General features: G+C 38.4%; 1 protein-coding gene across 2 annotated transcripts in view; it reads right to left on the reverse strand.

Moving 5' to 3' along the window:
- Positions 1 to 12,946, reverse strand: part of itga11a (integrin, alpha 11a) — a 53,510-nt gene that overhangs the window by 30,957 nt on the left and 9,607 nt on the right. For both annotated transcript variants that reach the window (XM_046033477.1, XM_046033478.1), the window contains exons 3-4: positions 949 to 1,061; positions 30 to 121 (exon numbers count right to left, since the gene is read on the reverse strand). In XM_046033477.1, coding sequence (XP_045889433.1) covers positions 30 to 121; positions 949 to 1,061 — 205 coding nt within the window. The remainder of the gene's footprint in view (positions 1 to 29; positions 122 to 948; positions 1,062 to 12,946) is intronic.

Here is a 12,946-nt window from a genome sequence, read left to right on the forward strand (position 1 = left end):
TATATAATAAATCCAATGAGTTTTCTCACCACAAAGCTGTTGTCTTTAGGGTTAGATGTGAGTGTCATTCCCAGCCTCATCTTGTCCTTTCGCTCTGATACGTTGGTCAGAGATATCCTTCCTTGAGGGAAAATGAATCTCACTGAGAAGATCTTGGATGCACAGACTCATATATACATAAATACATGCACTATCCTTCAGAGACCAAACAGAAGTTCCACCATCTGGGACCTTGGTTTGTTATTGCTGTCTGGGCAGCCAAAGCTGCGTCTACATCCTCAGATCTAAACGTTCACTTGACAAAACTTCATGTGCCTCCCTAACCAGCACAACACATGTGGAACCTGTAAGCATGCGGTGAGATGTGTCGTATAACACACATGTGGAAACGTACATACACCATTTAAAAAACAATAAAATGTGGAATGATTGGTATGGTACCCACATATCTGTCTCACACATGCCACCATGATGTTTACTAAGACACATGCAGAAACGCATGCAGACATACACTGAAAAAAATTATAAACGTAACACTTTTGTTTTTGCCCCCATTCATCATGAGCTGAACTCAAAGATCTAAGACTTTCTCTATGTACACAAAAGGCCTATTTCTCTCAAATATTCTTCACAAATCTGTCAAAATCTGTGTCAGTGAGCACTTCTCCTTTGCCGAGATAATCCATCCACCTCACAGGTGTGGCATATCAAGATGCTGATCACACAGCATGGGTATTGCACAGGTGTGCCTTAGGCTGGCCACAATAAAAGTCTTAGATCTTTGAGTTCAGCTCATGATGAATGGGGGCAAAAACAAAAGTGTTAATATAATTTTGTTCAGTGTATAAACACCTATACAATACATGCATACACATTTATCCAGATGTACATTCTGTCGCTGCTACTGTATGTAGTGTATCTTGGTAAAATTGTTTTGTGATACTATACCTAAGTTGAGCTTGGAGCAACCATTGCCATTGGTTCGTCTGCTCAGCGAACATTTATAAACATCACCTGTCTGGTAAGGGCCATTCATTTCATACGGGGCACCTACTAATAACCTGCAAAAAACAAAAAAAATGTAAAAGCTAGAATCACTTAAAACATTTATCAGTAATAATGTGTGCTTTACACAAAGTCTTAGTTGTTATTTATTGTCTGTAAGCAGTTAACTATTGATGGTAGAGCAAGATTGACAACCGCTTTTGTTGTATTTAAGAGTAAGTAGTATCTAATTCTCTGAGGGAATGTGACTGTGACTGTTAACATCAGTGACCCACACAAAGCACATGGGCTAACCTAGAGGATTTTAAACCTTTATTTGTTCAGGGAGGTTAACAAAGCATGTTTAATCATCTCCAGCAGCCCCAGACTTCACATTCATAAACAGTTCTACACAGGCACCATTTTACTGCCAGTAAAATGGTGCCAGTAAACACAAACTACAGCTGAGGCTGATGGGAATGTCATCAATTGTGTAGTTATCTGATCATTCAAATATTGAAAAAGATCTTTGCAAACCTGAATATGTAACAGGTTCATCAGAAGAAAGCACACTTTGATTAAAAGCAACAACTAGAAAAAATTGCCACGACATTTCTGTATGTTCTGGTACACCTGGTGGAGGTCAAAGGTCGAACAGACGGAAACATCGTAAATAAATATTTCAGCAGTAAGCAAGACAGTGTGGGAGTTTTCATATTTTTATTCAGGCAAACTTGCCGATTGTTTTCATTATTAACACAGCAAGTACCACACCTTCACTCTTGTGAAAGCGCACAGCTCTCTGCAGTTGCATTTGAAGTTCATGATAGCTCAACTTTTTCAACTTGCCGCATGTGACCATGGCGACCACAGCAAAGGAAACCATGTGTGAGGTGATTTTATTGGTGTCTGAGTTTACTGAATGATACACCTCTTCACCATCAGAGAATACACAGATCAATGAAGAGAAATTGTAATATAGCAACATCAGATTCAAAGTCTGGTTGTCCACTCTGGGACAAAAAACAACATTTATGATATATGAATAAAACTAAGCAAAATTTGCCATATTAATTGTATCATATTGGTATTCATTTCCTCTATTTTAAGATACAACCTGTTCTGTTTAGCTGCATTATGCAATTATACTTGGTAGATACAATGGATGCTGCTGCTCTCAATTTTACTGCTATTGCTAACTGTCTGAAAGCATCATAAGTGCATTTTGACCCAGTGGTGGCACTAGACAGATAGTCGGGGAATCACAAAAGTTATTACAGTTTATCCTGAGGTGACATGAATGCGTGTACCAAATACCATGGCATCCAATAGTTATCATGGACTACAAATGTCCACCTTGTGGTGGCGCTAGAGGAAAAGTCAGTAGATCCCCAAAGTGGGACTGAGCTATATATATATATGTAATTTTATGTCATTAACCAATAGTTGTTTTAACTACTGATTTAACTAAACCTCATGGTTAAAGAAAAGTCAAGTTATCACCAAAGTCAGTAGGTTACATTGTCTAGGAACCATGAATATCTGTAAAATATTTCATGGCAATCCAACCAATACCTGGTGAGATATTTCACTCTGGTGTCACACCAGTAGCCTCTCTAAAAATTTGTCAATGCTTAAAAAAACAGTATCAAATATAATGTGGACAAAGACTGGCACTGCTGAAAGCAATTGTTTATTCACCCCTTCACTACCTCAACATTCACATCCTTAATCATTACTGCCCTAATGTAAATACATTTAATTCAGTCTGCATTGGCCCACACTGTAGACAATGAAAGTGATAATCAGAATCAGAATCAGAATCAGAAGGAGCTTTATTGCCAAGTAGTACATACGAGGAATTTGCAGTGGTAATAAGGTGCTACACGTAGACAAACATACAGTCAACATAAATAAATGTGGAAATATATAAATATGGAATTGAAGAACAACGTTGCAAATATATACATGTGCATTATTCTGGGTCTGTGCCGTGCAGAAGTAACGTAACGGAAGAGAATATTGTATTCATATAAATATATAAACTGACAACATAAAAATATAAAACAACAAAGATCAACAATCAACAACAAATATGTGCGAGGTGCCAGGTCTGAGCCCGACACGAGATGAAACGGTATTTACATGTGCAGAGACATTTGTATCGTTTGCAAGGGGGCAGTGTCAGTGGGGGACCCGGGCCTTGTTAATGAGGCTAGTTGCAGACGGGAAGAAACTGTTTTTGTGGCGAGAGGTTTTGGTCTTGGTGGACCGCAGCCTCCTGCCAGAGGGGAGAGTCTGAAACAGTTTGTGTCCGGGGTGGGAGGGGTCAGCTGAAATCTTTCCTGCTCGCCTCAGAGTCCTCGAGGAGTACAGGAGAGAAGGAAGATTGCAGCCAATCACCTTCTCTGCAGAGCGAATGATACCAGATGGTGATGGAGGAGGTGAGGATGGACTCGATGATGGCGGTGTAGTAGTGCACCATCACTGTCTTGTAGGATAATTGTCGATGGATGAATGTTAATTGTAGGTGCTAGGTGTTTATTGCTGCAAGGATTTAGTTATTGCCTTGCTGAAGCAGACCTTAACAGTAGTTGTGAAAGAAGGGTTATTAGTTCTCTAAACTCTGAGGTCCCATCAATCACTGTTGCCATGATACTCTCATTGGGAACGCTGAGTGAGTTCATGAGGGCTATCCGACCAATAAAATTAAATCTGAGGAATATTGTCGTCATAGACCACGACAGGATTTAGATTTAGATTTCAAAGAGCAGTGTGGACATTCTTTTCACATGACGTAGTGTTTTGAGGAGCCTGTCCTGGACTTGACTTCACAGTGGGTTTCCTGTGCGGGGTCAGTGTGGTCTCATAAATGTCACTACAAGGTTTTAGATGAGTTGATGTGATGGAGAATATAAAGTCATTGGCATGTTTACTTCAGGACTGGAGGGGGGCATAAAGGCCTTACAGGGAGCTATAATTCAAATGTATGTCAGTGATAACAACACTTTGTGTTCTTAAAGGGATACAGGGGGGGTTTAGGCTGTTTTTTTTATTATCAACCATCTCCATGAAAGACCTTTAGGGTTTCATGCTATATCTTGTGATGTGTGTGGGCAATATTTTTAGATGAAATGGCTCACTAGTTTTACATCTCTACATTGTAATGGAGTCACAGGGCTCAATGTCCAATTGCCTCAGGTTTGAAGATAACATAACAGACAACATGACAAAGTCAGACTGTCCTCAGCTTCATCTGTCCATGCAGTACAATCCATATTAATCCTGCTTTGCATTTAAAAATATAGAGAACAACACTGTAGTAATCACACAGTTGATTATCTGCAGCTACATTGTTTAATCTTTACCAAATAGATAAGACCTAAAATAATGAATTCAAGTATCAGCAAAAATGGTAAACTGTGTTTATACTGCTTTTTATAATCACAGAAAAAGCAATAATCTGTAATTTAGTGTTACCTTTCAATTGGTCTGTAAAAGGCAAAGAATGGGTGAATGAGAGACAAATTGCAAAGCAATTTGGATAAATGCTTTACATAAATCAGCCATTTTCCATTTAAAGGATCCTGTCACTTCTCTCCAGTTTCAGTCAAAATTAAGGGCAATGTTCACACGATGAGAGACCAGCAGTGTGTGTGGGTGTGCTCCACAGTGCTGAAGGATTGTGGAGCCTAAAATAGTGTTTACATGGCATGACGAACTGAGTTGTGAAGAAGAAATGTCAGTGTTTATTGAGTGATTCAACCAAAAACTGTACTTGGACATTAACTAGCAATTTATCGGTAATTAATGGTATTTTTGCATTTTGGAATTGATACCTTAATGTTTAACTAGGAAGGTTAAGTATGGTATCCCAACTTGAAACAGTCTTCTCGGGCTATGGCTTTTTTTAAAAACAAAATTACTTTTCAGCTCTTTCACTTTTCTCCAAATTTCACCTAAGCTTGCCTAATTCAAGCATTCATTGGTAAGTTGTATCCTAAACTAACTGCATTCCTGGAAAAGCTTCAATAAAGACAGTAGGTCAACTGTGCAGTTCAAGCAAAAATCACAGGGAAAGCAGCGGGCAAAAGAGAAACTCCCAGTTCAGCAGTGCCCCAAAGGAAAGACACTTGACACCACTTTATAGCAAAAGCAGACCACAGCCAACCTCTTGCATAGACTTCTAGGTCAAAGTCTAACGATTAAAGAAAGACATAAGTCTTAAACTTAAGTTTTTCTAGGGTCAGGCCCATGATCCCCAGAGTTTCAAAACTGCTCCAAACTCCTAAGAAAACACTTAGTAGTAAAGGCATGTACTCGGAACATCCCTTATAATTGTGTAAGGTTAGCGTGACAGAACATGATGTGCATGATTTAACTGGAATTGTAATAATATTATTTAAGCATTGTGCATTTGATATAATTTACACATTTGTGGTATTTCTTCCGAAACAAATCATCACCGCACTGAGGATCACCATTGCATTATTTAGGGCAGAACAATAATAACCGATAAAAGCTGACAGTCAATCAGAAGAGAGGACTCCTTCTTCAAACCAGTAATACCTTGTCCAAATTTTTTTCCCTTTCTACTACCCCGAAAAGTCATTAGGAAAATTTATGGAAATTCATTCCTGTGTGTTCTTTTAGATCTATATTTATATGCTTTTTTCTTTCTTCTCCTATTGATTGTGTTGGAAATTGGTAAATTGGATAATTAATTAATAATGCAGTACTGATTGAAAATTTAATCTACAATTCCATGACAACTGGGCAAACACCTGCTGAGGAAGACTGTGTGATACAATATACATAGATGTATGGTATATGCAGGACCATATATACTACACATAAAACTCAACATCAGTTATGATTTGACATTTAACAACAGCAAATGAGGACCTGGGGAAATGTTGTTTAAACAGTTCTTCACTGCACATTAAAAAGTGAATCATATGAGAGTAAGTTTCATTGTTATGGCTCCTGAAGCCAACTTTTAAAGTCTCACAGACTCTGGAAGTCATTTTCATCACAGTGGCTCCAACAGTGCTCATATTTTGGTAGCTATTAATATCATGATTATTGTTTCAGTTATTGCTATCCCTTGGCAAGGAGAGACACTGCAGCACAAGTTCAGGTCAGGATACAGCTACCTTGATGAAAAGGAACCATTGTTGACTTTGACTTGGACACCTACCTCGGGACCTCCTGAATTTCACCAGAAGCTGTTCAAACATCATTTTCCAGAGCTTGTTAGGGTCAAATGCTAGCCTCGGTGCATCAGAAATGCAGGAATTGTAATTTCACTGAAAGAAATAACTTGACCCACAATGAATGCGTGGACATTTTCTACCATGGTTACCAGGGAATACAGGATTTTGGGGTTTGAGGAAGCGCCATCCCCAAGCCCAGGCTGTCATTAATGTGGTAATGTTTTTCATATTTGGAAGGAAGAGATGTATACGCTGTGAAACCACATCCCTGCTCCAAACATGAGTGTGCTACTCCAATGTCACGCTTGCTCATCACATTCCATTTGTCTGCATTAACAGGATATGTATTCTTTTGTTAATGCTGCCTCATAAATCAGAGGAACTGTAATGGTCACATAATAATTTTCAAAAGACATTCATTTCGCGTGTCTGCTTCACTTGAGACCATCACTGCAACTAGATGCTTTTATTCATTGTCTTACAAAACATGGTGGTCTTGAGTTTCACTATCAACTGCCCATCTCTACACCAGGGACGATAACACGTTAGTGTTGGCGGATTCTTCTGTTGGCATTTTCACTTTGAAATTGTCTAATTAGCAAAAGTCAGTAGGGACTAAATGGTGTGAAATGACACGAAAAGCAAAAAAGGCTTGTGATAACACACAAATAACTTAATCATATGTCATTTGGTGTATATCTATCTAAAAATAGATAAGTAATAATTAACAAAAAAGAGAGAAGAGAATTGTAAGGAAAAGAAGAGAAAAGGAAGTGAATGTTAAAGGTTAGGGGTTCTCGAAAGAGATGACTTTTCAAGAGCTTCTTGAAGCTCTGACGGCATGTGGTAGCTCGTTCCACCATCGTGGTGTCACAGATGAGAAAAGCCGGGACTGAGAATGCATTGTGTGTATGGGTGGCAGAGTCAGGTGGCATTCACTGGAGGAGCGCAGTGGCCGAGAAGGAACGTAGGCTTGTATTATGGAGTTTAGCTAGACCCAGTAGTCACTCTGTATGCAAGCATTAGTGACTTAAACACAGATAGATAGATAGATAGACAGATAGACAGATTGACAGATAGACAGATAGATGATGATAGATGATATTTGCCTCAACAACTATTAGATGCATTGCCACAAAATTTGTTACAAACATTCATGTTGCCCTCAGGTTTAACCGTATAGCGCCATCCTCAGGTCAACATTTAAATTTGTCCAATACTTTATTTTATGACCAAATATCTGTAAAACAAATGGCATTCCCATTAAGCTTTGTTGGACTTTGTGTTTAATGCTAATTAGCCATATGGTAAACGTTACCTAGTAAAAATCAGCATGTTAACATTGTCATTGAGAGCATGTTAGTATGCTGATGTTTGCATTTAGTTCAAAGATAGAGACAGAGACAGATATTACAATCACATGACTGTCAGTGTTGTGTCTAAACTAAAAAGATCTTTTTTCCTAGCTCAGGAGGCATAAAAACACTTTTCATTGTAGCTAAACGAGCCAAATAAAGGGAACAGGCCAGTGGTGAAAGACTTCATAGACTGCCTGTAGTTCTTTGTGGTGTGCAACTCGTAACTGAGCTAAGGAGTAAAGGTCAGGTCTCCACTGAGGAGACCTGGTACAACTGTAGAAAAATAAACAGTGGAAATAAAAAGAGGGCGGCTTCTGTAAGTGTGTGGGTCAAGTATGCGGGTCCGCGTACCCCATCAGGTTTAAAGACTCAAAATATTTGCCAATTGGAGGTGATGTGGCCTCTTCTCAGCTCCCCAAAGAGTGTCTGCTCTGGCAGAGTGTTTAGAGCACCATAATGCTCTGTAGACATGTGAGGAAATGACATTCTTGACATGGTGACCTTTTCTCAACTTCTCAATCAGCAGTCATGGACAGAAACTGTCAACAGACCTGACAAAGATGTCTCAACTTCTTGATGTCTCTGAAGTCAAAAATAGTGAAAATACAAATTTTTCCTGATCACTTACACTTATGTATGGAAAAAGTGAAAGTGTAAAAAAAATCTACATAAAATAATTTCTCAAATAATTCTTCTTTTACGCATAATGTAATATCTCAGATACATGAAAGCAATTGTAAATAAGTTGTTGCACACTAGAATCAAAAACACTTTCTTAATTTTGGCGCACAAAGAAAACCTTTTGAAGCTGCATGCCTGCCTTTCTTCAGGTTCAGGTCATAAAAAGCTTTTTTTTTTTTTACAGAATCACTTTCCAGCTGTGATCCTGTTCCTATACACAGTGCTGAGGGTTTTAAAAAATCAACAACTCTGGAAAAGTTGACAATGCTACAGTCTAGCACACAGGCTCACAGGCAACATCAGCAATTGTAGCCATTTAAATTCTCTTGAAAGCTCAGTTGAGGGGAAACCACTTGAGGGGAAAGTGGAGGTTAGAAAGTTAAATGGCATAAATGGACAGGTACAGTGTAGACTGTCCATTGCAATTTATAGTGTACAAGTATAACTCAAATACAGTTTGCTAATTGACTAATTTATGTGTGTAGTCACATATGTAAATAAAGTGAATACAAGCAGTGTTTATCAGAAAAACACACAAAATCAGCAGAAATGGCCCCCTGAAGTGCTGACACTTTTTGATCCACTGCAGAGTTCCTGTCTGACTCTTCAAAGATGCATTTTTAAAAAAAAAGAACAGATTTTTCTCTATATCTGCAGAAATTGTTGGCTCATCTGTATTGGTGGAAAAAATCTAATCAATTCAAATTCAAAATTTTTACTATTCGTATTATTTGAGTAGTTCCATTGTATACTTCTGTATACTTCTACTTAAATACATTTCAGTGAATTCATGCACTTTTTACTCCACACATTCATTTGTCAGCCACAATTATTGCTTTCTCTGCAGATTTTACTTACAAATGCAAGAATGAATCATATCATTCAATCTACCAAACATTAAAGGAAGCAGTTAAAATATAATCCAATGTATCATTATAGATAACACTCACTGTAAGGATGATGTTCTGAATTAGAAGTACTGTTAATAATAATGATTAAGCGCTTTTCTTTTAATTAGGTAAAGAATCTGAATACATCCTCCATATGCTTATATCCTTGAGACAAACTACCACTGTTAATAGATCCTGAGAAACAATAACTTTGGTTTAGATGTATAGTTGTGGATAAAACTAATCAAGTCTTATAATATTGAAAACAACATAATTTTTAATCATTTGATGATCCTTTCACACACAATTATTAAGTGTCTTCACATCTCCCTCAGATCCTGTGACATACCATAGACTAGCTGATAACTGTCAGACTATGCTTTACACATATAGACTCTCCCAGAAACACACACAAATATAGATACAGTTTTGCTTGAGTTTGTGCATGCAGCTGTGAGTTCACAGACCCACACCTACGCATACTGCTGCACTGACTAAACCGTCATTTTACAACTAAACTCCACGGGATGACTAAGTTGTCTGCTGGGGAGACAGACAAGTTTTAATTGAGGTGCAAAACAGGTGTGAGACTCAGCCCTCTGGGTCACAGTAGGCTCAGCTAGACAGTACACTGAATATCCACAATATTCAAAACAATGTTTTTAAACATTACAACATATATCAAAACATGAGACTTTAACAGAAATGTTTTCTTTTCTTGCATTAATTATTGCTTATGAATAAAGGCACTTTTATGAACAACTACTTAAGATGTCAAAATCTTAATCTCAATAGTTCCATTCGGCTGCACACTGTTTGCACAGTCCATGCGGCACTATTCTTCCATTGCAAATGTTTTCACCTAGTTCTCAGACATTTACCTCAGTCCAGGCAACGTCTCTGGTGACCTTTATTCCACACAAATCAGCCTCATCAGACCATTTTCCATTCTGGTAGACATGGTTGGCAGACAGTTGCTCAAAATGGTGAAGAAGTTGGATTGTAGAGCGTAATCGACAGTGTCGCTGACATGTGCATCCTGTGGCAAAGGAAGACTTTGACTTGGCTGCTCTTGCTAATTTGTCACTTCACTCTCCAAATGTGTCATTGTGCCTTCCTGTACACTAAGAAAGAACACATACATTTGCACTCCCTAGCCCCCTAGCCTAAACCTTATAAGGCTAAAATATCCTATATTTCTCCAACTTCCCAACCCTGTGTGAGGTTCCTACTGAAGATACAATTCTTTAAAAACAGGACACGTATTTATGTGTTTTAATTACTAAAACAGCTAAGCACTAGTTTTTTCAACCTCAAGTAAATTGTGCATTTGCTGGGGACTATTTTCAGCTGTAGATTAAGACACATTTGGTATATTAGTAAGTATTTATGATGGCAGGTTTGTGTTTCTTGGATTGACTCACTCATTAACTACAGTGCCCATGTTCATTGTAATGAATAAACATGTCACCCAGTGCAACAGTGTGGCTCCTTGATGTGTTTTTAATAGTTTTGTGTGGAGGTCTTTGGTTTAGAGGAATATGCTACATCAGGCTTTGGCTACACAGACATTGTTTTGGTCTTTTCATGGGATTTGTTGTCAACAAAAAAAAAATTATAATCACCGATCATTTTTAACCATGACAAGCCTGACCCTTTTGCCTTACCTGCACCTGATTCTAACCGTAACCCTAAAACCACCAACAAAATCACCATCTCTTTCCAAAAATGTAAAGCTAAAGTTGGGCCTCACAAAGATATACATACAAGAGCACATCTACACAAACACACACACACACACACACACACACACACACACACACACACACACAGACTTTGAGGTCATTAACAGACATTGTGATCTGTGATTTCATCAGCCAGGATCACACTTCACACACAAGCACACACACAAGCACACAAGCACACACAACACTATAGACCTCATATTATAGGCTTGAGGGTGGTAGAAGATGGATAACTTGCCAAGAGGAATAGTAAAAACAATCAGCATGGGACAGTAGGCCCAGTTTGGTATTAACTGCATATTCAGTATACTAGTCCCATTATGTTAGAAGAGCAGCGCTTCGTTATACCATTGGGCTGTGCTTTGAAGGACATAATGGCCGATGAGCTATAATCCAGTTCTACCTCAATGTTGTAGCAACAATAATTAGATAGATACAGCTGACAAGGCTTATCCAAAAATTACTTGTGTGTTTTCTAAAAAATTAAGGTCCAGGGTTTCCTGCAAGATAGATTGATAATCACTAGCTGGACCACGTTTAGTCTGCATCAAGTTGAAGTAAGCTTAATATTAAATATCATCAAAAAGTCCAGTTTGAGTCCAGATCCATGTATTTGACTTTGATTCCCATGCCTAAATTCTGCACAGCACAGCAATTTATACTATTACGAGGAAGGATATTACTACTCTGGAAAGTTAGTTTGTGTAATTTAATGTTTTCGTCATGGCGGTCACAAGGTACACAATTGAAATATTGTGTTCTCATAACAAAGTACCAACAATGTTCATTTCCATGTGTTTGTTTGGCCAATGCAGTGATTTTCCAGATGATAAAGTTCTGCTGCAAAAGTTGAATGAGGTTCAGCTTTTTGTTAATTTGCTGTAGGCAACCCTGCTGCATCAGTGATACTGTTCAAATGAATGCAGGGGCTGCATTTTAATTTAACTGTCATAGTTAAAACAAGGTCAATTGTTAGAAGGAGACAAGATGCAAACTGTGGTCAGGTGTCGATGTTACATGCTTTGTACACATAACCATCCACCTTATCAATCTAAGCTACGTGGAGTCATTATTCACACAATAAGAGGTTGCTTATCAGGAAACAAAGGTTGTGTTGAGCATTTAAAAAAATACGAAGCCAGTCTGGAAGCCATTAGAGAGAAAAAATATACATATATTTAAAATATATTTAAACAGAACTAATGATTTACACACACAATCAGAAGCACAACTGGTGCTAGCGCATTGCTTGCATCCAGACATTTTGAGGATGCCAGAAACTAATTTTGGCCACCACACGGTGCCAGTTGGCCTAATAATAGTGTGCATCAGGAGTCAGTTATGCTCTGAGGTAATATGACGAATGTGAGGTATCCAGCTCAGAATTACAGTGACTCTTGCAAGCACAAATTAATGGGAGGAAACTTTGCACACCACAGGAGCGGTACAGTAGATCACTGTCTTTCTGAGGAAAAAATGTCTTGCTGCCAGACAAGTCAGACAGTCTACAGCTTGTCAGCATGTGTTTTACAATCATAATGTATTTGACCTTTTAATCTTATCAAGTGATCACTAAGGCCAATTCTGGCAGTTTTACATAAGCTACAATAGTGGTCGGCAATAGGCGGCCCACAGGCCAGAACCGGCCCGCCAGCAATAATATCTGGCCCGCAGCCAGATTGCTTTGATAGCAGAAAATTAAAAGTTAAATAAATGATCTCATGATGATCTCAGTCATGACAGCAACACTTACTCACATAATCACTTCCTCTTAAGTGATTGTGCCTCTAAAATAAAAGAGCAAGAACGTATTTTGCAGCAATGCTTCATGTCCACTTTAATAAGAGCTTTTAATTCAATTCAATTCAATTTTATTTATATAGCGCCAAATCACAACAACAGTTATCTCACAGCGCTTTTCATAAAACAGCAGGTCTAGACCGTACTCTGTGATGTTATTTACAGAAGCCCAACAGTTCCCACCAAGAGCAAGCACTAGGCGACAGAGGCAAGGAAAAACTTCCTTTTAAGAGGCAGAAACCTCGAGCAGAACCATGGCTCAGGGTGGGCGG

This window comes from Micropterus dolomieu, linkage group LG20, assembly GCF_021292245.1.
Source record: "Micropterus dolomieu isolate WLL.071019.BEF.003 ecotype Adirondacks linkage group LG20, ASM2129224v1, whole genome shotgun sequence".
Taxonomy (NCBI): Eukaryota; Metazoa; Chordata; class Actinopteri; order Centrarchiformes; family Centrarchidae; genus Micropterus; species Micropterus dolomieu.